Source organism: Aegilops tauschii, chromosome 2, assembly GCF_002575655.3.
Source record: "Aegilops tauschii subsp. strangulata cultivar AL8/78 chromosome 2, Aet v6.0, whole genome shotgun sequence".
NCBI classification, from domain to species: domain Eukaryota; kingdom Viridiplantae; phylum Streptophyta; class Magnoliopsida; order Poales; family Poaceae; genus Aegilops; species Aegilops tauschii.
In genome coordinates, this window is record NC_053036.3 from 379384776 (window position 1) to 379411074 (window position 26299).

General features: G+C 45.3%; 2 protein-coding genes across 2 annotated transcripts; one reads left to right on the forward strand and one right to left on the reverse strand.

The window, feature by feature from the left end:
* Nucleotides 1-16808: 16808 nt before the first annotated feature.
* On the reverse strand, nucleotides 16809-17402 carry LOC109786006 (uncharacterized). Its single transcript, XM_020344593.1, has one exon. The coding sequence runs from the start codon at nucleotides 17400-17402 to the stop codon at nucleotides 16809-16811; it is 594 nt and encodes a 197-aa protein (XP_020200182.1).
* Nucleotides 17403-17746: 344 nt separating this feature from the next.
* On the forward strand, nucleotides 17747-26137 carry LOC109786004 (protein transport protein SEC23 D). The gene is made up of 14 exons (XM_020344590.4): nucleotides 17747-18194; nucleotides 18265-18327; nucleotides 18923-18976; nucleotides 19085-19257; nucleotides 19377-19563; nucleotides 19752-19897; nucleotides 19970-20124; nucleotides 20852-20933; nucleotides 21021-21136; nucleotides 23191-23286; nucleotides 23638-23761; nucleotides 24669-24937; nucleotides 25119-25330; nucleotides 25599-26137. Exons 1-14 carry the CDS (start codon nucleotides 17861-17863, stop codon nucleotides 25808-25810), a joined length of 2223 nt encoding a protein of 740 aa, XP_020200179.1. The 5' UTR covers nucleotides 17747-17860; the 3' UTR covers nucleotides 25811-26137.
* Nucleotides 26138-26299: the final 162 nt, after the last annotated feature.

Sequence of the window (26299 nt, forward strand, 5' to 3'; positions counted from 1 at the left end):
GTTGTGCTCCGGGAATAAGGACCAGGTAGCACAATTAAAATCATCATGATAATGATATAACCAAGTTGGCTAGGAATGACGTGATCGGGTACAAACTCGTAAGCAAAGAAGATTGCTAAGAATTGTTGAATCGCAGAACAGATGCGATTTAGTTATCGGTGTACTTGAGTGACTAACTACTCAGAATCCAGGAAAAATTGGAATCGGTGAGAAGGTAGTACTTGATGAAGAACTCATAAGAAGTTATGCAGATCCGTGATAATCTCGAGATACCAGGGGGTAATACTCGACGACAATTCAAAGTAGAGGTTGGACTGGGGTATTACTCTGCAGAAGACAAGTGCTTAAACTTGCACGAGAAATGGTATTTAAAGGAGAACATGGTCAGAAATCACGATCATAAATGATCGAACCACGGATACAAGATGAACTTATAACAAGGGGATAATTATTTTAAGAGAAGCTTCCATGATAAGGTATACATCGTGTCCATGGGCATGAACACAGGGTTCAAGGTCGACTCCCACTTGTTCAACGCATAACCTTTCATTTACTTCTCATTTTTCAAAGAAGTTGTAGTGTTGAAATTTTATCTGGCAAAATACTAGAAGAGTATGACTCATGAAAACTTTCGAGTTCACACATATTATGGAAGTCATAGGTTCAACCCATCGGGGCATCGTGGAAACATATACCACAACTTCGGAGTAAATAATACAAGCTCGAAAGGAGAGCATGGTTCACAAAACAGATGATACAATTTACCAAAGGCATTATATACCCATGGAAAGGCTCACAAGGTCATTCAATAGGAAGGACACTGTCGGATAAAATCCAAGAAAGGAACCGATGGTCCACAAGGGATCTGATGTGAGCATCGGTACTCAACCAGAGGAAGAAGAATGCAAGGAGATCTGATTATAGAAACAACTGACTAACTCAAAGTTCAAATGCAAAAGAATTATGATTTCCAAATCAGGGGGTCAGAAGCAATGCTCTGATCAAGGATGGATAAGTTGAGTAGGCTTAGGGGTACAATCGATGGCAATTTGATAGGTCGAGATCCAGCTCACGTTTAAAATGACGTCTGAGCCGGAAGAATGAATTCTAGGATATGATTGAGGATTGCGAGCATTCGCAACAAATTGAATCAACGGACTCAAAATGATAATGACAAGAGATGCCAATAAGATTACGAGAATTTTGGGATTAACCATAATGCAAGCAAACAAGAATTTCAAGAGCAATAGGCTCCTGAGGATTTTCGGAAGATCGAATAGTATTTTGAAGACTATTGTGGAATACTTGAATCAACTGGGGATGACCGGATACTCGGTAAGTGCGAGAATTATCCGTAGGGGTATTCAGGTGACAAAGAACAGCAAGGCAGTAAGCTCAAAGGATTCTCGGAACAACAGAGAGAATTTCGGGGTATCTTGTAATAACAAGATCAACTGGGAAACATTGTATGAGTGGCGAGTATACGTGGTTATCCATAGGAGTTTATTGATGAAAGGGAATTGCAAAAGCGATGAACACAAGTTCTCGGGGTATCAGCGGAGAGTACCTTCAGGGTCTTCACGTGCAGCAGACGATCATCAGTAATAAAGGGGCTCTCCGGGTGAAAGTGATAACGAGATCCTAATGTTAGATTTAGCAAAATTCATTTAACCCGAATAGAAGAGATGTCAGAGTCCCAGAGTATAGGTTGAGGAATAAAAGATCCTACTACCACCCAATGGCGACGTGGGCCCGTAAGCCACACAGCCATGTTAGTAAAATAGTTTTCACTGACTAGACTCAACTTCGGCCAAGGAGTTGGAAAGGGGGATTCCTACAGGCAGTCGGCTCTGATACCAACTTGTGACGCCCCCGATTTGACCGTACACTAATCATGCACGCAAATGTGTACGATCAAGGTCAGGGACTCACGGGAAGATATCACAACACAACTCTACAACATAAATAAGTCATACAAGCATCATAATACAAGCCAGGGGCCTCGAGGGCTCGAATACAAGTGCTCGATCACAGACGAGTCAGCGGAAGCAACAATATCTGAGTACAGACATAAGTTAAACAAGTTTGCCTTAAGAAGGCTAGCACAAAAGTAGCAACGATCGAAAAGGCAAGGCCTCCTGCCTGGGACCTCCTAACTACTCCTCGAAGCCGAACTCCATGTAGCATCATCCTCGGGATCTCTAGCTCCTGGACTCCAGCATCTGGTTGCGACAATCAGGTATAGAAAGGGGAAAAGAGGGAGAAAAGCAACCGTGAGTACTCATCCAAAGTACTCGCAAGCAAGGAGCTACACTACATATGCATGGGTATATGTGTAAAGGGCCATATCAGTGGACTGAACTGTAGAATGCCAGAATAAAAGGGGGATAGCTAGTCCTGTCGAAGACTATGCTTCTGGCCATCTCCATCTTGCAGCATGTAGAAGAGAGTAGATTGAAGTCCTCCAAGTAGCATCGCATAGCATAATCCTACCCGGCGATCCCTCCTCGTCGCCCTGTTAGAGAGCGATCACCGGGTTGTATCTGGCACTTGGAAGGGTGTATTTTATTCAGTATCCGGTTCTAGTTGTCATAGGTCAAGGTACAACTCCGGGTCGTCCTTTTACCGAGGGACACGGCTATTCGAATAGATAAACTTCCCTGCAGGGGTGCACCACATAACCCAACACGCTCGATCCCATTTGGCCGGACACACTTTTCTGGGTCATGCCCGGCCTCGTAAGATCAACGCGTCGCAGCCCCACCTAAGCACAACAGAGAGGTCAGCACGCCGGTCTAACCCTATGCGCGCAGGGGTCTGGGCCCATCGCCCTATGCACACCTGCACGTTGCGTACGCGGCCGGAAGCAGACCTAGCCTAGTGGCGTTCCAGTCCAATCCGGCGCGCGCCACTCAGTCGCTGACGTCACGAAGGCTTCGGCTGATACCACGACGCCGGGATACCCATAACTACTCCCGCGTAGATGGTTAGTGCGTATAGACCAAATGGCCAGACTCAGATCAAATACCAAGAACTCGTTAAGCGTGTTATGTATCCGCGAACGCCGACCAGGGCCAGGCCCACCTCTCTCCTAGGTGGTCTCAACCTGCCCTGTCGTTCCGCCATAAAGTAACAGTCGGGGGCCGTCAGGAACCCAGGCCCACCTCTACCGGGATGGAGCCACCTGTCCTTTCAGCCCCCTCATCAGAATCACTTGCGGGTACTCAACGAGCCGACCCGACTTTAGTCACCACATGTGTCATGTATATAATGTATATAGTATATACCCGTGATCACCTCCCGAAGTGATCACGGCCCAGTAGTATAGCATGGCAGACGGACAAGAGTGTAGGGCCACTGATGGAACACTAGCATCCTATACTAAGCAGTAGGATAGCAGGTAAGGGTAACAATTGTAGTAACAAAGACAGGCTATGCATCAGGATAGGATTAACGGAAAGCAGTAACATGCTACACTACTCTAATGCAAGCAGTATAGAGAAGACTAGGCGATATCTGGTGATCAAGGGGGGCCTTGCCTGGTTGCTCTGGCAAGTAGGAGGGGTCGTCAACTCCGTAGTCGAACTGGGCAGCAGCAGTGTCGGTCTCGTAGTCTACCGGAGAGAAGAGGGGGAAGAAACAGTAAATACAATGCAAACATAAACATGACGATGCGTGACATGACAATGAGCAGTGCGAGGTGTGTCCTAACGCGACAGTAGGTGGTACCGGCGAAGGGGGGGAACATCCGGGAAAGTATCCCCGGTGTTTCGCGTTTTCGGACAGATGAACCGGAGGTGAAATGTTGCAGGTTCACTATGCTAGGGACGCGTGGCGGACGAACGGACTGTGTATTCGGATTCGGCTCGTCGTTCTGAGCAACTTTCATGTAGAAAGTATTTTCATCTGAGCTACGGTTTAAAAGGATATGATTTTCTACAGATTTACTAATTTTCTGAATTTTAATTAATTATTTAATTCAACATTATCCAAAACAGTGTTGCGATGACATCAGCATGACATCATGCTGACGTCAGCAGTCATCTGACACGTGGGTCCCACATGTCATAGACTGATTAGGGTAATTAGGGCTAACTAATTAATTAACTATTAATTAAACTAATTAATTAAATTAGATTAATCTAAACAGGGTTAATTAACTAATTAATTTATTATTTTTATTTTTATTTTTATTTTCTTTATTTATTTATTCATTAATTTTTATTAATTAATTTATTATTTTTATTTTCATTATTATTTTAAATTCTTTTTTTTACTAAACGTTTTAGGGGCGGGGCCCCACTTGTCATATGCACAGGTGGTCTTAGCGGGTTAGCGGGCAGGGGCGTGCGGGCTGGCGTCGCCCGTGCTGAGGCCGAGCCCGACCGGGGGGGCAAGGCAAGGCCGCGGCCGGAGCGGGACTGAGCGGGCGTGGCCGACGACCGGCGACTGCGTACGGCAGCGGCGAAGGGAGGGACTGGAGCGGGGGCCAGCGCGTCGGAGGCGGGTGCAGATGGTCGCGGTGGCCGACGGGGTGGCCGCGGGCGGTCCTAAGTAGAGGGGGCGAGCGGGGTGGCATACGCGCGCGGTGGCGCGTGCGGGCGGTGACGGAGCGATGCAGAGCAGCGGCAGAGGAGAGAAGGAGGAAGGAGCGGTGCGGTGCTCACGGTGATTGTAGGGGCACGGGCAATGGGGCGCGGGGGGGAGGACCGGGTCGACGGTGAGCGACGACGGGGAGGCAGTCCGGCGAAGAAGAATCCGGCGGAGAGGATGATGCAGAGGCGGTGAGCTTGAGGCCGGGGTCGAGGAAGGCAGAGCAGAGCACGTCGGAGCTCGTGGGCGTGCTCCTAGGCGATGGCGAGGCCGTGGGGCGCGCGGGTGACGACGCCCATGGCGAAGGCGCCGGGCGCTGGCAGATCTGGAGGGGGGGGGGGGGCGCACGAAGGATGGTGGAGGGAACTGCGGGCGAGCGCCCACGCGTGCAGGCAGGCCCGGCCACGGCCTGGCGTGGCCAAGGGAGGCGCGTGGCGCGAGCGACACCGGCGAGGTAGAGGCGGGGCGACGGGCAACGGCGCTAGGGGCGATGCGGTCGGGGCGGTTTGCCTCGATCCAGAACATGGGGAGTGGGGAACGAGAGGAGGAGTGGGGGTGCGGTAGGTTAGGGTTCTGGTAGGTGGGGGGATAAGGGAGCGGGGTGGGCTGGCCGGTTGGCCTGGTGGCCTGACCCAGTGGGGCTGTGGCCTGCTGGGCCGGAGCCCAGTGGGGGGGGTTGCTCTCTTTTTTTAGCTTTGTTTTATTTCTACTTTTTCTTTTCTGCTTTCTTTTATCTATTTAATAATTTATAGTTTTACAAAAGTAAAACCCGTACCTAAAATAGAGTTACAACTCCAACTACTTTCACATAAAGTTTTACCCCTGATCAAAATAGTTTAGCAATTTATAATATTCAAAAGGTATTTATTTAATAGTTTTACCTACTGTTTTAATCATTTAAGTGCATTTAAACCTTTTATAAAAATGTGGTTTCTCCACAATAATTACCTATGCATTATTTGGCAACACCCCAACATTTTTGTTTCAATGTTTGAAAAATTTTGTTGTTTGCCATATTTTGAATTGATTTTTGAATCGGTTTTGAACTAACGAAGGATTAGAAACAGTAACGGAGGTGACGTGGCATCATTAGCAGAGTTTTACTGTAGCTTGATTATCCGGGCGTCACAGGTCGGGCATTGAGTCTTACTCAATCTCACACCTTGTAGTACAGGCAAGAACCCTTTCTTTGCTTGATCCATTTTGAACTTCTTCAAAACTTTGTCAAGGTATGTGCTTTGTGAAAGTCCAATTAAGCGTCTTGATCTATCTCTATAGATCTTGATGCCTAATATATATGCAGCTTCACCGAGGTCTTTCATTGAAAAACTCTTATTCAAGTATCCCTTTATGCTATCCAGAAATTCTATATCATTTCCAATCAGCAATATGTCATCCACATATAATATCAGAAATGCTACTGAGCTCCCACTCACTTTCTTGTAAATACAGGCTTCTCCAAAAGTCTGTATAAAACCAAATGCTTTGATCACACTATCAAAGCGTTTATTCCAACTCCGAGAGGCTTGCACCAGTCCATAAATGGATCGCTGGAGCTTGCACACTTTGTTAGCTCCCTTTGGATCGACAAAACCTTCCGGTTGCATCATATACAACTCTTCTTCCAGAAATCCATTCAGGAATGCAGTTTTGACATCCATTTGCCAAATTTCATAATCATAAAATGCGGCAATTGCTAACATGATTCGGACAGACTTAAGCATCGCTACGGGTGAGAAGGTCTCATCATAGTCAATCCCTTGAACTTGTCGAAAACCTTTCGCAACAAGTCGAGCTTTATAGACAGTAACATTACCGTCAGCGTCAGTCTTCTTCTTGAAGATCCATTTATTTTCAATGGCTTGCCGACCATCGGGCAAGTCAACCAAAGTCCATACTTTGTTCTCATACATGGATCCCATCTCGGATTTCATGGCTTCAAGCCATTTTGCGGAATCTGGGCTCACCATCGCTTCTTCATAGTTCGTAGGTTCGTCATGGTCTAGTAACATAACCTCTAGAACAGGATTACCGTACCACTCTGGTGCGGAGCTTGATCTGGTTGACCTACGAGGTTCAGTAATAACTTGATCTGAAGTTTCATGATCATTATCATTAACTTCCCCACTAATTGGTGTAGGTGTCGCAGAAACTGGTTTCTGTGATGATCTACTTTCCAATAAGGGAGCAGGTACAGTTACCTCATCAAGTTCTACTTTCCTCCCACTCACTTCTTTCGAGAGAAACTCCTTCTCTAGAAAGGATCTATTCTTAGCAACGAATGTCTTGCCTTCGGATCTGTGATAGAAGGTGTACCCAATTGTCTCCTTTGGGTATCCTATGAAGACACATTTCTCCGATTTAGGTTCGAGCTTATCAGGTTGAAGTTTCTTCACATAAGCATCGCAACCCCAAACTTTAAGATACGACAACTTTGGTTTCTTGCCAAACCATAGTTCATAAGGTGTCGTTTCAACGGATTTTGATGGTGCCCTATTTAGAGTGAATGCAGCCGTCTCTAAAGCATAACCCCAAAACGATAGCGGTAAATCAGTAAGAGACATCATAGATCGCACCATATCTAGTAAAGTATGATTACGACGTTCGGACACACCATTACGCTGTGGTGTTCCGGGTGGCGTGAGTTGCGAAACTATTCCGCATTGTTTCAAATGTAGGCCAAACTCGTAACTCAAATATTCTCCTCCACGATCAGATCGTAGAAATTTTATTTTCTTGTTACGATGATTTTCAACTTCATTCTGAAATTCTTTGAACTTTTCAAATGTTTCAGACTTATGTTTCATTAAGTAGATATACCCATATCTGCTCAAATCATCTGTGAAGGTGAGAAAATAACGATATCCGCCACGAGCCTCAATATTCATCGGACCACATACATCTGTATGTATGATTTCCAATAAATCTATTGCTCTCTCCATAGTTCCGGAGAACGGTGTTTTAGTCATCTTGCCCATGAGGCACGGTTCCCAAGTACCAAGTGATTCATAATCAAGTGATTCCAAAATTCCATCAGTATGGAGTTTCTTCATGCGCTTTACACCGATATGACCTAAACGGCAGTGCCACGAATAAGTTGCACTGTCATTATTAACTCTGCATCTTTTGGCTTCGACATTATGAATATGTGTGTCACTACTATCGAGATTCATTAAAAATAGACTACTCTTCAAGGGTGCATGACCATAAAAGATATTATTCATATAAATAGAACAACCATTATTCTCAGATTTAAATGAATAACCGTCTCGCATTAAACAAGATCAAGATATAATGTTCATGCTCAACGCTGGCACCAAATAACAATTACTTAGGTCTAAAACTAATCCCGAAGGTAGATGTAGAGGTAGCGTGCCGACCGCGATCACATCGACTTTGGAACCATTTCCCACGCGCATCGTCACCTCGTCCTTAGCCAATCTTCGCTTAATCCGTAGCCCCTGTTTCGAGTTGCAAATATTAGCAACAGAACAAGTATCAAATACCCAGGTGCTACTGCGAGCATTAGTAAGGTACACATCAATAACATGTATATCACATATACCTTTGTTAACCTTGCCATCCTTCTTATCCGCCAAATACTTGGGGCAGTTCCGCTTCCAGTGACCAGTCTGCTTGCAGTAGAAGCACTCAGTTTCAGGCTTAGGTCCAGACTTGGGTTTCTTCTCCTGAACAGCAACTTGCTTGCTGTTCTTCTTGAAGTTCCCCTTCTTCTTCCCTTTGCCCATTTTCTTGAAACTAGTGGTTTTACTGACCATCAACACTTGATGCTCCTTTTTGATTTCTACCTCCGCTACCTTTAGCATTGCAAAGAGCTCGGGAATTGTCTTATTCATCCCTTGCATGTTATAGTTCATCACGAAGCTCTTGTAGCTTGGTGGCAGTGATTGAAGAATTCTGTCAATGACGCTATCATCCGGAAGATTAACTCCCAGTTGAATCAAGTGATTATTATACCCAGACATTTTGAGTATATGCTCACTGACAAAACTATTCTCTTCCATCTTGCAGCTGTAGAACTTATTGGAGACTTCATATCTCTCAATCCGGGCATTTGCTTGAAATATTAACTTCAACTCCTGGAACATCTCATATGCTCCATGACGTTCAAAACGTCGTTGAAGACCCGGTTCTAAGCCGTAAAGCATGGCACACTGAACTATCGAGTAGTCATCAGCTTTGCTCTGCCAGACGTTCATAACTTCTGGTGTTGCTCTTGCAGGAGGCCTGGCACCCAGCGGTGCTTCCAGGACGTAATTCTTCTGTGCAGCAATGAGGATAATCCTCAAGTTACGGACCCAGTCCGTGTAATTGCTACCATCATCTTTGAACTTTGCTTTCTCAAGGAACGCATTAAAATTCAACGGAACAACAGCACGGGCCATTTATCTACAATTAACATAGACAAGCAAGATACTATCAGGTACTAAGTTCATGATAAATTTAAGTTCTATTAATCATATTACTTAAGAACTCCCACTTAGATAGACAGCCCTCTAATCATCTAAGTGATTACGTGATCCAAATCAACTAAACCATGTCCGATCATCACGTGAGATGGAGTAGTTTCAATGGTGAACATCACTATGTTGATCATATCTACTATATGATTCACGCTCGACCTTTCGGTCTCCGTGTTCCGAGGCCATATCTACATATGCTAGGCTCGTCAAGTTTAACCTGAGTATTCCGCGTGTGCAACTGTTTTGCACCCGTTGTATTTGAACGTAGAGCCTATCACACCCGATCATCACGTGGTGTCTCAGCACGAAGAACTTTCGCAATGGTGCATACTCAGGGAGAACACTTTTATCTTGAAATTTTAGTGAGAGATCATCTTATAATGCTACCGTCAATCAAAGCAAGATAAGATGCATAAAAGATTAACATCACATGCAATCAATATAAGTGATATGATATGGCCATCATCATCTTGTGCTTGTGATCTCCATCTCCGAAGCACCGTCATGATCACCATCGTCACTGGTGCGACACCTTGATCTCCATCGTAGTATCGTTGTCGTCTCGCCAACTATTGCTTTTACGACTATCGCTACCGCTTACTGATAAAGTAAAACAATTACATGGCGATTGCATTGCATACAATAAAGCGACAACCATATGGCTCCTGCCAGTTGCCGATAACTCGGTTACAAAACATGATCATCTCATACAATAAAATATAGCATCATGTCTTGACCATATCACATCACAACATGCCCTGCAAAAACAAGTTAGACGTCCTCTACTTTGTTGTTGCAAGTTTTACGTGGCTGCTACGGGCTTAGCAAGAACCGTTCTTACCTACGCATCAAAACCACAACGATAGTTTGTCAAGTTGGTGCTGTTTTAACCTTCGCAAGGACCGGGCGTAGCCACACTCGGTTCAACTAAAGTGAGAGAGACAGACACCCGCCAGTCACCTTTAAGCAACGAGTGCTCGCAACGGTGAAACTAGTCTCGCGTAAGCGTACGCGTAATGTCGGTCCGGGCCGCTTCATCTCACAATACCGCTGAACCAAAGTATGACATGCTGGTAAGCAGTATGACTTATATCGCCCACAACTCACTTGTGTTCTACTCGTGCATAGCATCAACGCATAAAACCAGGCTCGGATGCCACTGTTGGGGAACGTAGTAATTTCAAAAAAAATCCTACGCACACGCAAGATCATGGTGATGCATAGCAACGAGAGGGGAGAGTGTTGTCCACGTACCCTCGTAGACCGAAAGCGGAAGCGTTTAACACAATGCGGTTGATGTAGTCGTACGTCTTCACGATCCGACCGATCAAGCACCGAACGCACGACACCTCCGAGTTCAGCACACGTTCAGCTCGATGACGTCCCTCGAACTCCGATCCAGCCGAGTGTTGAGGGAGAGTTTCGTCAGCACGACGGCGTGGTGACGATGATGATGTTCTACCGACGCAGGGCTTCGCCTAAGCTCCGCTACGATATTATCGAGGTGTAATATGGTGGAGGGGGCACCGCACACGGCTAAAAGATCGTAGATCAATTGTGTGTTTAGAGGTGCCCCCCTGCCCCCGTATATAAAGGTGGAAGGGGGAGGCCGCCGGCCTAGGAGGTGTGGCGCGCCAGGAGGAGTCCTACTCCTACCGGGAGTAGGACTCCCCCTTTCCATGTTGGACTAGGAGAGGAAGGGGGGAAGAGGTGGAGGGGAGGAAGGAAGGGGGGGCGCCGCCCCCCTCTCCTTGTCCTATTCGGACTGGGGGGAAGGGGGCGCGGCCCTGCCCTAGCCTCCTCTCCTCTCTTCCACCTAGGCCCACTAAGGCCCATTAAGTTACAAGGGGGTTCCGGTAACCTCCCGGTACTCCGGAAAAATCCCGATTTCACCAGAACACTTCCGATGTCCAAACATAGGCTTCCAATATATCAATCTTTATGTCTCGACCATTTCGAGACTCCTCGTCATGTCCGTGATCACATCCGGGACTCCGAACAACCTTCGGTACATCAAAACATATAAACTCATAATATAACTGTCATCGTAGCGTTAAGCGTGCGGACCCTACGGGTTCGAGAACTATGTAGACATGACCGAGACACCTCTCCGGTGAATAACCAATAGCGGAACCTGGATGCTCATATTGGTTCCCACATATTCTACGAAGATCTTTATCGGTCAGACCGCATAACAACATACGTTGTTCCCTTTGTCATCGGTATGTTACTTGCCCGAGATTCGATCGTCGTTATCTCGATACCTAGTTCAATCTCGTTACCGGCAAGTCTCTTTACTCATTCCGTAATACATCATCCCGCAACTAACTCATTAGTTACAATGCTTGCAAGGCTTATAGTGATGTGCATTACCGAGTGGACCGAGAGATGCCTCTCCGACAATCGGAGTGACAAATCCTAATCTCGAAATACGCCAACCCAACAAGTACCTTTGGAGACACCTATAGAGCACCTTTATAATCACCCAGTTACGTTGTGGCGTTTGGTAGCACACAAAGTGTTCCTCCGGTAAACGGGAGTTGCATAATCTCATAGTCATAGGAACATGTATAAGTCATGAAGAAAGCAATAGCAACATACTAAACGATCAAGTGCTAAGCTAACGGAATGGGTCAAGTCAATCACGTCATTCTCCTAATGAGGTGATCCCGTTTAATCAAATGACAACTCATGTCTATGGCAAGGAAACATAACCATCTTTGATTAACGAGCTAGTCAAGTAGAGGCATACTAGTGACACTCTGTTTGTCTATGTATTCACACATGTATTATGTTTCCGGTTAATACAATTCTAGCATGAATAATAAACATTTATCATGATATAAGGAAATAAATAATACTTTATTATTGCCTCTAGGGCATATTTCCTTCAGGAAGGCATCCAACAGTGGCCAATTTGAAAGGGGACAAGTAGTACATCTTATCCTGGCGAAAGGTGGTCTTCGGCTGCAAAGCTTCTGGTCGTGCCGCAGCAGTGGGCTCGACGATGACATCCGTCTTGCCGTCCTGGCGTTCTTGGTCTTGTTGCACCGGAATGGAAACCTTTGCCGGATTCCTCGGGAACCCACGCCTGTCCTTGCCTCCTTAGCGCCAAAGAGGAAATTGCCTTCTCTACGCCCGCTGGCGCCCGTTTGGCCTTGGTCGTCATGGCTTGCGTCATCGTAGCCTCACGAGGCTGGGTACCTGCATAGAAATCTCCGCTCCTCGGGAGGCCGCTCCCTCAGGAGGTCTTGGTGTCGTCCGCCTCGCGAGGCTTGGCCCCTCGCGAGGGTCTTGTCTTGGCGGTCTTGCAGATGGGTCGTACCGTGGGCCGCAGGCAGGCAAGTCTGGGTACCCTGGTTCCCAGAACACCGACAGTGGTATCAAATTGTTAGACGATAACATCACTGAGGTATGATAGCCCCTTTCTATTATTTTATTTTCCTTGAAACTTGTACATGACGCAAAGGTTTTCTAAGTTTATGAACAAATATATGGCCCTTCTGTCCCTCCATTCCTAAATATAGTGCACATAAGAAATTTCAAAAGTCAAACTTTGACTACATTTATAAGGAAAAATATCAACATTTATAATATTAAATAAATATCATTGGATGCATCATTAAACATATATTTATGTTATATTTATTCGGTATTATTTTTGTTGATACTTCCTCACTAAGATAGAACCCAACTAGTTATGGTAGGATATGAATTGTCAATTCCAGATACGCTAGAAGTTCTACCCTCATGCCTATTGTGAATTGTGGTGAACGAGTAACCCGAAGTCACTCAGTAATCGATGGTACACCCTTCAAGCAGCCACAAAGCAAGTATTGCGACTATTACAAATAACTAAAAGTCCACTGGCCAAGCGGCGCGACATTCCAAGAGGTTGAGTTTTTTTGCTATATGTGTTAGTCATTTGGTCGGATATGCTATATGTGTTAGTCATTTGACCCGATATGCAACTAGTTGATCATGCATTTTCTTTGTTGTCTGGTCGTGCGGTCACATTGCTCTTAATGTAGAGAAGAAGCACTTCATCTTCACGCATTATTGGTTGAAGTTGAATGTGCACCCTAAGTAGCTCAATGTCGTCGTCAGCTCCATCAAGACCGCCGCCATGTTCAATGCAGGTGAATATGGTGATCCAACAAAAGGCCTTGCTTCGACCAGAAGGATGGCTAGGAACTGGGGGAGGAAGTGGGAGAGGAGAAGGAGAAGCAAGAAGGTGCAACGACCAAGTTCACAGATAGGTTCAAGGACATCATGAAGAAGGAGACATGAGTCAAGCACAATGCCGTGAAGGAGGAAAAGAAGGGCGAGAGGTTTGACAAGTTCATCTGGTGCAAGAGAAGATGATCATGCTCCAAGAGAAGAAGGTTGAGCTCGTAGCCACTTCAAATTACACCAAGATGTTGGCCATGAAGATGTAGGACTTGGATCACGATGCCGTGAAGATCGTGCAAGCCTATTGTGCTAGGATGTTGAAGCGCTTGACGGTCGATTTGGAGGAGCCAACCGCATGGTGAAGAATCGCCTGGAAGGCCAAAAATGAGTTTTTTTGCACAGACAGTCGGACTGACAACTTTTGGATTTGTCGCATGTATAAAACTTATGAACATCCGGTGTTTTTGGTTGTGATTGCATATGTTTGCACTTTATATAATTTGCTATTGATCTAATATGCATGTCAAATGGAGGAAGGCGAACTTGAGTTGCAGAAATCTAGGACGCATTTGGTTACTTGCACCATTTTTTGCCACTTTGAATACTTGACCCAGTTGGACCTGGCTGAGCATATGTAGACAAAAACCATCATCTGCATGTTGATTGGTTGTCTGCATTGCATCAAGGCCTAGTTGGATGCATGTTGTTTGGTTGCCTGTGTTTGTGCTTCGGGTGTGAGCAGATGCAAAGCACAACTGTTTGGTTGTGTGTGCAAGTTCTTGATCTGCTCGCCCCTTTCAAATGCGGTGGACTTACCACCCATTTGATAACACACAGCACACTGTGATCAATAGTAGCAGAAAAACAGCAAGAACAAAGCAAAGAACATGCATATCGTATGCTACTAGGCATAAGTTTAAAACAACAGAGCATCCCATGGCCCTGTTGGACCCGAGGGTGCTGCTCCCCAGGAAAAACATACACAAGTTCACAGCAAAAGAGACAATCGGGCTTCAGTTCAAATCTACACTACTTCAGTTCAGACTACGAGCATGAGAGATCAGACTTGACAGGCGAACTAGAGGGCCTAAGTGATGTCACCGATGCAGCTGTGCTTCGAGCACCGGAATGCAGATGTTTGGAGCTGTTGGCGTTGAAGATCTGCACCTTCAGCCCTAGGCCGGAGAGCTTGAAGACGACAAGGTCGCTGGGGACGATCTTGTGTTGGCCGCAGAAGTACTCCCAGTCGCGCCCCAGCACCATGTGCCCCTTGAACATCTACACCTGGAACCAAAACTCGCACCACTTGTTGGCGGAGAGGCTGACGATGCGAGGAGGGCAGTTGACCAACCATTGCTTCATCATGAGGCTGAATTTACGCGGGATGATGAGCATGGCTATGTCCTCCTGGTCACTGGTCTGCACGTAGAACCTGATAGGGTCCCATGCACCCTCCTCGTGGCCGGTCCTCAGCCTCCTACCAGCGCCTAGCGGCATCCTCATGCAGTCCACCCTGCGAGGGAGCACCACCCTCTTCAACCAACGGTTGGTGGGGATGAGGTTCTCCACCCCTCTGCGCCGACGACGACCTGCGCACCATCGCCGGCTGTGTCCCACCCCGTCTTCATTATCTTGTCAGCAAGATGGACATCAGTTAGCAACATATGACACATGATGAAAGCTAACAACTAGGACATCATCTATGCTCACTGAACACAGCTTACAATGATCACTACCACCAGATGAGCAGTGCTACTCTGATGTGCTAACACTGATCAGATGAGGCCACCACTCACATGTCCTACTTGCACCTACTATTTTTGGCATTCAGATATGTCCTACTTGCATGCCACATGCACTCACGTACCCTAGCAACAAGAGCAAGAGGAGCACTAAGAACTAACAACAGCAACAAGAACAATAGCATATACACTAGTAACAACACTAAGAAGTAACAATGTGGCAGTACAAAGTAACAATGTGCCACTACAAACTAACAATTTGGTAGTACAAAGTAACATTGTGGCACTAAAACGATGCAAACTAACATTGCATTATGAACAATGTAGCCATGTGGGATGAACAAAGTAAGCATGCACTCTGGTTCATCCCCAAAATAGTGGATTCTGATCGAATCCGGTTGAATCCGGTCGAATCCAGTCGAATCGGACCGAATCAGGTCCAATGTACGGGCCACAATCTAATCTAACACACTTAGAACTACCCTAAGAACCCTAAGTACGAAGCAGAGGGAGATTTGAGAGCTTACAGTGGGGGTGCCGGTGTAGCGTACGCCGACCGTGGCGAAAAACCTGGCGGGAAGAGGGGTGCTGCCGCCGCCGATGAAGAGGACCCGACCATTCCGAGGGCCGCGGCCGTGTACTTCGTCCTACGCCGGTTGAAGATGACGCCGGCGTTCTGGAGCTCCCCTCCCCTTGCACCGGACGCAGAGAAGAAAACCCTCTTATGGGGGTAAAAACACCGCCATAAGAGGGGCCTGCAAAGGACGACGCCAGGGGGTATTGGATCCCCGTCAGGTTTGAGCCGGTGGAGAGGATCACTGACTCTGATGGCGGAGCCGGAGCGACCGATGCCGGCGCTCCATTGGCCCGGGGCGGCGACATGGTGCAGAAAGGGGAGGGAGCTTGCAGTGCCGCCGCCAGATCTACTCCGGCCGCGGAGAGGCCGGCAATCCACCTCTCTTGGATGGGATTGCTGCCGGCGATGACCGGAGTGGGTGGGGCGTGGCAAGATGGCGGCGTGGCCATCGGAGAAACTGAACGGGTGGTGAGGTGAGAGAGAAGGAGTGGGTGTGAACTGGTGAGGGAGGTGACGTGAGGGGGCGTGGGGAGTTATGAGCCGTCACATCGTCTCCCGCGCTTCCCCGGGCGTGCAGGCGCTCGCCACACGTGGCTCGAGCGAGCTTGGCTCGCAAAAAACTGCTGATTTGGCCGTTCCTCCGAGCCAGGCCCAGGCCTGCTTTGAGGTTCATGCGGGCCACGAATTGCATGCGACCCAGGCAACCAAACATACCAAATACTGTCCACACGGGCCTGGCCGACCTAATACAGGTAACCAAACGCGCCCTTGATGTACATGGTTGGATGGCAGTCTCCTCTATAGCTATCTGTGAATATGTCTGTGCATGTGTGGATATTTGGGATGTTTATTTGGATGGACCGCGTTGGAGATGGCCTTAAAGCATCTCCAACAGCCGCGCAACACGCTAAAAATCAAAATACAGCGCCGGGTGAGCCAGCTTTTGCGCGCAGCGGTGCGCTCGCTCCAGCGGCCGCCACAAAATAAAGTGCGCCCGAGCCGCTCCAGCAGGCGTGCTATATTTTATCTTTTTTCCCCTTTGCCTACTATGTGATGAACTACGATTCGATACATATTTGGTTTCGATAGTACAAATATGGAGATACTTCATCATCACATAGCCTGCTTCTACGATACAAAATAATGCGTAGATAGTTCATAGTCTTCTCCTATGATAGATAATTCATAATTCGTCACATAGCCTGCTTCTACGATACAAAATAAAACGAAAAACTACTACTACTCGTCATTCTCCGACTCGGACTCTGCCTCGGTGATGTCCTCCTCCGATGTCTGAGCGTAGGCGTCAAGGAACCGCTCGTCGCTGGAGCCCCAGGAGGACGCATCTCCTAGCGCGATGTTGTATTTAGCGACCGCCTTCCGCGTTCGCTTGTCCTCTCGATAGGCGGCTCGCTCCTCCCTCCTCTTCACCCTCTCCGCTCTCCTCTCGGCGAAGAACTGTTCCTCGTTGATGATGTTTTGCGGGAAGCGGTGACTCCACAACGCCATGGCTTCCTCGTCCATCTCGGCAAGGTTGAGACGGCGCTCCCGCCTCTGGTTCTTGCGACGATCCTCGTCGGTGATAAGCCGCGGGAAAGACGCCAACTCCTGTGCTCGCTCCCGCGTTGCCACGACGGGGAAGTTCATGTCTTGACGGGACCGCCGGAGGCGCCATTCCGTAGCGTCGTACGGGCGAGCGCCATCCTGGGCGGCGTCGAAGGTTCCGAGGCGGAGGCGCATGCCGCCGCCCGACCGAATCTCGGTGGAGTAGGTGCCGGACGAACGCACGCGGACGTCGCGGTAGCCCGAAGCTCCCCGACGGCGAGGCGGCATGGTGGTGTCGTGTCAGCGGCGAGGAGAGAAAGCGGTAGAGGAGCGATTAGAGAGCGGCAGAGGGCGCTGCAATTTGATAGGCGCGCCGGACGCGGTGCGTCAAATCTAGCACGCGAGCTGCCGCCTTTTCCCGCACGCACTAGTTTTCCCCTCCACCGCTGGAGCGCGCGAAAACGTACCGCGCGCGCTGAAAAGCCAGTTTACCGCGCGCGCGTCTTTTGGCACGGCTGTTGGAGATGCTCTTTGGTCGAGCTCTAGCAGCACAGTCAACGCTCACCTAGCCTTCGAGACGTACGTTAGCAAGTGGACGGTCCTGATCGTCTGCCGCAGCAGAAGAGTTCAGCGCAAAGCCACACTGCGCAGGCACTTTGAGCAGCCGCGCTTCCGTCTCCCTCGTCACAGATCTCTCTCACGTCACCACTCCACCAGATCCACATTCCAAACTGCGCGGCGCAGCAATGGCGGTGCGCCCGAGCCTCGCGTACTTCCCCTCCGACAACGCGCTCCTCGACTCCTCGGGCCTACCGTGGGGCGTCGCCGTCACGCCGTTCTCTTCCACCGACGAGCGCGGCTCCTTTCCGGTCACCGGCGACGAGGGCGACCTCATCCCTCGCTGCACGTCCTGCTTCGCCTATTTCAGCACCCTTTGCTCGCTGCACCGCTGGTCGTGGACGTGCCCCATCTGCTCGGAAGACAACGACCTCTCCGCTGACGCCGCCGCGCGCTACGCGCGCGACGGCAGCCACGACCCGCCCGAGTTGCGCTCCGCCTTTGTCGACCTCCTCCTCCCGGGTAGGGCTTCCGCAGTGCCGATCTGGTGCAATGTGGTGCAGTGAGATGACGGACTTGTGTTTTTTTCCAGGGGAGGAGGGTGAGGCAGCGGCTGCGACGACGCCCGTGTACGTGGCAGCGATCGACTTATCCTGTAAGATGTGATGATCTCAAGATTTTTCGCCTTATGGTTCAGCTTATTTGTTGTACCCTCGCCTTCGTCTCCACACAAAAGAGTGATAAATTGACAAGGGAAATGGATGGCTGTTAAGTTTTAAGCTTGCTAAATATGGCAAAATATGAACATCGAATAAGATTGTACCACAGATGAATGGAGAATAAAACAGTCCTTAGTTCGGTCCAGTAAGTGATTGATATGATCGTGGGGTTCCTGTGTGGTGTTTGTGGCACCCCTGGACGCCTTTTTTTGTTGCTTCCTTTGTATTGTAAAAGGGAAAATCATTGCAGCATTATAGTGAGCAACTCTACCAATCCAAGATCTTGTTATGTTGGTAGATTTTGTTTTCCACTAACATGATGCATGGATTAATGAATCCAAATCCATCCCAGTTTAGCTTGAATTCATCTAGCTAGGATAGGTTCCACCTTTGGTGCCTGTTGTCCTGATCAAAATATTTCTGATTTTCATGAGAATAACTCTAGAATTTTGAGACCTTCTGTTTTGTTTTATTTAGAGCTCACTTGTTTATGTCTTCTTCTCATAATTTATTTCTTCATGTTGTTTTTAGCTTCTGAGGAGTTTTTGGAGCTAGTCAAAAGTGCTCTTCTGGCAGCTCTTGAAGGTGAGATCCACTCACAAGCTTTAGGAGCTAATCTATTTATACAACTCTGTTATTGAAAGGACATACATGATACAGCTACGCGTACACTGATCTATTGATGCCTTGCAGCTCTTTCTCCAGGATCATTATTTGGGATTTTAACATTTAGCAGCAAGATAGGACTATATGATGTTCAAGGTCCAATACCAATTGTGAAAAACGTTTTCATCCCTCCTGATTCTGACGGCACCTTGCACGTGGACCTTAAAGATGCCATGCCATTTTGTTCATTTTTGGCTCCTGTATGTACATTATCCTCTTAATTTAATTCCTTCAATTTTCAGTTCAATCATGTACTCAACCTGTATCCCTAGAGCATTGGTTTCTCCTGTATATGCTTATTTTAATTACATCTCAACAGGTTGGCACTTTCAAAGACCGCATTGCTGAAGCACTAGAAACAATTAAACCAATAGCTTCCTGGGAAAGGGCAACAACTGCATCACAAGTTCAAGATCACGCATTGCATCATACCCGTGGGTTTGGGGTAGCAATTGATGCTCTTGTCAACTACCTAAGTGTGGAAAATGGAACTACCTTTGAACTTGGTATGCAATTTTTTTGCAGGGAACTTGGCATCTTATTGTATTGATTACACTACTATTCTGTTATTTTATTAGTAGAAGATATACATATTCTCTTTAAAGGCTTTATTAGTAAAAAACATACTTATTCTCTTCAAAGTACATGGCCTTGCGTTCTAATATTATGCATTCTCCTGGTATTTTTGTAACAGCTAGAATATTTGCGTTTTTATCTGGGCCTCCGAATTATGGGGCTGGCCAACTAGACGCAAGAAGCAAGGGGGACCACAATACTGGTAAAGTGGTGGATTCAAATAATACATTACTGCCCGAAGAGACAAGTTTCTACAAAAATCTGGTAGGTTTGCATAAATATTGATCAATGCATTCTGAGAATATTTTGGGAGGTATCCTGATTGCCATATCACAGGCTGCTAGTGCTGTTCAAGCAGGTGCATGTGTGGACCTTTTCGCGATTACAAATGAATACACTGATCTTACTTCCCTAAAAGTTCTGAGTGTTGAGAGTGGTGGCTCATTGTTTCTGTATTCAAATACAGATGAATCAACACTTCCACAAGATATGTAAGTTCAGTCATCATCTCTGGCTCTGTGCTCTTTTTATTCAGCAGTCCAACTGTATCTCCTCAACTAGGAGATATCCTAATGTGGTTCAGTTCTCAAGCACTGTCTGGTCTGTTTATGTTATTTGCTTCCTCTTTGTAGGTCAGTCAGATTGATAGGATAACATATGCTCATGCTTTGTACATTAGCGTAGCTCAAGAAAATAGTGTGCTTGGAACCCCCATAATGTCGGGATCACATCTATGGACATTCAGGTCTATTTAGTGATTTTGTTTGTTGTAATTTGATTTCAACGTGTGATGGCTGTTTGTTAAGTCTCCGTGCCAGGGGGTTTGTTACCCAAGGCTAACTTTGGGGCTTTATTCTGGCCTTCTGGGGCGGTGAGATCTGAATAGGCTTCTTCCTAGTATTCTTTTGTGGGCAACAGGTTCTGTTACTACTCACTGTTGAACCTTAGATTTAGATCATGTTGACTTGCCTGATGCCAAAGATCTAATAAATTATCTGATTGTTGGTTGTGCACTGCCCCAAATGTCCATACTATAAATTGAGCAGACTGGGTTTGACGTAGTTGGATGCCTGGTACATGGTAAATACAATCTATACACGAATATATGTGCAAGAATGTGAAAATATGGTCCACATGTCGTTCACATGCTTTGAGCCATTGATTACAATATAGCTGTGAAGCAGTAATATGCATTTATCCACCGTTTTTACCTTTCAGATACAAAATGCTAAAGCGTCCATATGCCTTTGGATGTGTACTGCGGTTGAGAACATCTCCAGAGATCAAGATTGCTGATTCTGTAAGTACTCTGAGAGATATGCAAATTTACCTAGTGAACCTTTTTATATGTTCCTTCAGCTGATATTGTTTAATTCATGTCCAACAGTATGGTCATTTCTTTCCAGATCCTCAATACATGCATGTTCAGCACATAAATTGCTGTGATTTGTTTGCTAGCTACACTTACGACTTTGAGTTTGAAAAGGATTCTCAGTTTTCCAGGTAAAGGTCACGCTGTTTCTAACTTTTGTAGATTATGTGCTTATATGTGTTAAAATTTGATGAACTTGAACTAACTAGCAGGAATGTGGTACTTTCCTTCTTTGCTCTGACAAATTGAAAGTTTAGATTTCCACGGTTCAAAGAGATAACCAAATAGGAAACTCTATCATCCATTTACAGTGTTGGGCCTTGCTAGTAATTATGCCAATTCGTAGCCAGATCTTTGTATCAGACATTTGTTTCTTCCCTACAGGTAGGGTGACATTTTTTGTGGTCAACACCGAATGAGTACACGAGCCTTTGCATAATGACGAGCATTTAGGATTTTATGTATTCTGTACTCCAGCTTAAATCTGCCATTGGACCTGTTGTTTCATTCTACTATATATGGATCCCTGTATCAGATTATCCACAAGTTGGCTGGTCTGGTTGAAGAAGTATAAGCCTTGTGATAAATGAATTTAGTTTGTTACTGACTGCACCAATAGAGAAGTCATCATGATCCACACCCATAACTGAAACTAGGATTTTCAAATTCTTTCTTACCTGTTGTTAGTGCTTGAACCTTTGGAACAGACGCAATATGGGAGGATTCGGCTAGGTCAGGAACTTACCGATTGGGCACCGTGGAGAAGTGTGCGGCTAGGGCTGAAACCCCAGGTGCAGGGGATAGTGATAGGACATGCTGAGCAAACAAAACGATAGGCCTAGTTCTATGATTGATTTGTTCATCATGTTGCCACCCCATTACATAGAGTGTTTGCCTTACACACTTGCTCAAATTGATAAGCCCACAATGAGTCTTAATCTATTGGAACACAAATTGGACAGTAGTGAACTAGTGATCCCTCTATCAATAGTAAGTTAGGAAAATTACCTACACTGCGAGCCCTGATGTAGTTTATATGCATCACTAATCTGTACCACACGAGGGATCTTCTTTACGCCCCACAAAAAAAGAGGGATCTTCTTTATGGCACCATAGGAATAGATTTACGATACATTTGCAAGTTCTCCTTGTCTGGTCGTCCTTCTAAACTATCTTGGTTATGGTTATTTAGATGTCTCCTTCCAATCAATCCGTGCTTCTTTTTAACCTATATATGCCAAATTAATCTGAGGCTTTCCTTTTCTATTGCTTATGTCTAGTTAATCCTAGCTGTTCCTTCTCTACTTCTAAATATTATAGATATTTGTAAAACAAAACACGCTAGGATGGGCTCAGCACATTACTAAGAGAAGGAGAAAACCCGATAAACTATACCATTCATTGTCAAAAGGGAAAAAAACTAGAATTTTCAGCATTGAATCTAACCATCTTTTTTTCTTCTATGAAACCTATCATCCTTTACATGTTTCAACCTAATTCCCAATTAGTGTGTCTGGGATTTGCTCTTAAAAAGACTAAAAAAGTGCACAATGTATAAGCATGTTATCTACCGGGAATCTTGATAGAATTTTCAGCATTAAAGCTAACCATCCTTTTTTTCCCCTATGAACCTATCATCTTTTAGATGTTTCAACCTAATTCCCAGTTAGGATGTCTGGGATTTGCTCTTAAAAAGACTAAAAAAGTACACAATGTGTAAGCTCTATCTACCAGGGATCTTACTAACTATGCTATACAAATACAAAAAGGATACTACTACCACCGGTCGGTTACACAGGGCCCTATTGTACTTTGAGTCTAACTTTGACCACCGACTTAACCAGTAAAATATGCGCTATGTTCCATAAAAAGTAACTGTTGGAAAGATCTTTTGAATGCAATATATATAATTATAGATCATATTTTCTTATTTAAATCGGTGACCAATGTTAGACTCGAAATACGAAGCGGGCCTGTATACCCCGACCAGAGAGTAAATCATAAGACACATTCTAACCGTTGATTGAGTCCGGTCTTTTCTTGAGTATGTATTTTAGTAACAATAACAACTTCCATGCCTAAACAAGGGAACTGTAACTATGATCAGTATAACATCTGTAGCCAAACAGTTTTGACCGTGTATATTATCTCCTAAACCCTTACAACCTGATGTTTGCAACTGCAGGAAGTCAAGGCCTCCTATTCTCCAAATCGCATTTAAGTACACGATGATAGTACACCATGGTGATGCATCAGATGATGCTTCAAATTCTGGTAGTAGGTAAATTTCATATCGCCTGTCACAGATTTGTGAATACTGAGTAGTATGTTACATATTGTTACTGTTTGCTCTTACAAGTTAAAGTATATTTGATATGCCATTCCTCTGGTGTCAATAAGTTTAAGCATGCTGACAATTGTCCTTATGTGTGAGCTGTCCAAGTTATTTTTTGATGATTCTGTGATATACTGGCTTGCAAGTTAATTGCTTGCTTGCTAATGTTTGTCTAATTGTCAATTTGCAGTGTGCAATTTCTTTGTCAATTTGCAGATGTTCCATGTTAGCAGCAGTTTTATACACATTGTTATCTATATTTTCATATTTTTTAACTTAAAAATACACCTTGTCCAGATCTAAGTTCTCAGTGCAAAGGCGGCTAAGGGTGCGGACTATCCAGTACAACACAACTGCTAATATCTGGGACCTTTATGACTTTGTTGACCCAGATGTGGTATTGACGATACTTGTACACCAGGTACAACCTCTGTTTCAGATTAATGCATGCATTTCCTCCCTAAATTGTAACGGCGGCAGTACAACTTTGATGGATAAACTGTTTGTCGTAAGCACGAAGGCTGTTAACTGTAGGACTAAAGCATCTTACTACATCAATTAACTGCCACTACAAGAAAGTTATAGCAATCAAATGTTGCCACAGCCTCTGTAGGACTATAACATCTCGCTACATCAATTAAGTGCAACTCTACAAGAAAATTATGGGTAGGAAACTTTGTCTGGGATACAGCTGGTCACAAGCTTAGTGTTTCTGTATTTTGCTTAAACATTCATTTAGCTGTTTTATTTGAATATTCATCTAATGGTTTTATTTGAATGTTCGTCAACAATTACAAGATTGATATTTATTCAACCCTTCTAGGCTTAGGAGCTATTAGGCCCCTATTTTGGCAGGCCTGTTTTATCTTCTTCCCTGCAATCTGAAGCTAGGTTTACTCTGGTTGTCTGGCACTAGTTTCTGCTTTTCCAGTTTATTGAAGTCGAGCCAACCCAACAAGTTTTGAGTTCTGGGTTTCCAAAATGCTCTCAGGACTCTGTTAATATGGAAGAAGAGAAGCTAAATTTGGCCGCAGTGTACGCTAATCTATTAATTCACCATAAGGAATCCTAGCCTAGCTTAAATCCTTATCTGAATCAGCTTGTTTAATGAATACGGTTCTGCAGGGACGTAATGTATTATATGTATATTGTAGTTTTGGCATTCTGTGGTATTTTAGTTATAAATGCTAATCTTGGTGACCGTAAAAACAGGAGAGAAATGTTCATGATCGTCAAACCTAATTATATTTCTAGACTCGAATAAAACCAAAGTTATCACTGAAGATCGAGCAGAAGATCATTTGATACTGAAAAAGTTCATTTTCCAGGTTATTTTGGCTTCTTTAAGTGATGTGGTAGAAGCAAGGCTATGGCTCCATGATTGGTTGGCGATTTTCATTGCCCAGTACAACAAGGCATACAAGAACGTCAGACCTGCTGATTCTGTAGTTTCTCATATTGACGTTGATTTCTCAAACTGCTCACAATTGCAGCCTCTGGCACGGCTTGTATTTGCATTTCTAGTAAGCCCCTTGCTTCAAGTTCAGGATGAACATATTCATCCAGATTACCAGACATATTTGCAGTGCCTCTTCAGGTAAAGTATATATTTTGCTACCATGCAGTTCATAAAGTTCTCACAGGAAGAAACGACAAAATTCCACAAATTCCCTTTCCACATTTTTTTTACAAAATCCAGATTATCTCACTGCTGTAGTTTATTTGAGCTACGGAAGTACTGCTTATATAATGTTCAACATTATTATTTTTCTTTACAGTGCACTGGAACCGGCTTCTCTTCGGCAAGCTATATGTCCTACACTGAGTTCGTACTCCTCTCTTGATACAGAAGCAGAAGTGCATCAGTCTCTAAGTCGCAGTGTATTCACCAGTGAGAGACCAATATTCCTACTTGACGCCTACACTGACCTTTTGGTGTATTACTTGCCTACAGCCAGCCCTTCAATTCCCTTTCCTCCTCCACGTGACTGTGAGTCCAGCACCATCTTTTTTAACTGCCACTTAGTTGTCCTGAGATTACTGCGTTTCCTCCCTAAATCGTAATCCCTCTGTAAACTAATATAAGACGTTTTAGATCACGTCTTATATTATTAGGGAGTACTAATTCTGTTGTTATGACTTTTAAATTTCTGCATGCATATTGAAGGCCTCAACTACAGAAGAACGGATGTAGTAGTATGTATGGTTACGGCTTATTTCAGCCAATGCATATGTTAACACTGAACTTATGTTTGTAGGTCTGTTGAGATCAACGGTCGATAGGTTGAAGCAAGAAAGGGCCTTAACTCCCAGGCTTGCTTTTATTCATGGTGCACGTGATGATACAACAACATTTGAAAAATACCTGATTGAGGATCGGGGTCTGGATGGCACTCAGCTGGATGGCTCTACAGGCTTCAGATCATTCCTTGAGGAGGTTAGAAGCAGAGTAGCCGAGTTTGGAATATAGAGGCCTGTCTCAGCTGTTGTATAAGCTGTTCAATATGCAAGATTGATGATTGGTCATACTGGGCCTTGCGTGGATAGGATCCGTTGTGTTGCTAGGGCCACTCCATTGATATGATATGAAACCATCACCGCTTGTTGAATATGGCATGATTGCATATTTCTGGAGTTCATAGTCCATGTTGAATATGCATGTCTTTGAACAAGTGCTTTGTACATTGCCCAAACAGGCAGACACACTTTTGGTGATGATGTAGTGTCAAAAACACTCTTATATTATGGGACAGAGGGAGGACGTTATTATCATTACTTGTTATATAATGTTTGCACACGTGCTTGTGCTTTTCCGTATACTAAAGTAAATATTGCCCAATTTATCATGAAACACAGGACTATGCTGATATTATCAGCTCGCAGTTACAAGGCATAGGCAGAGAGCAACAAAGCTGTGTGCCTGTGTTGCAACTTTCTGATAGCAGATATAGATGCCAAC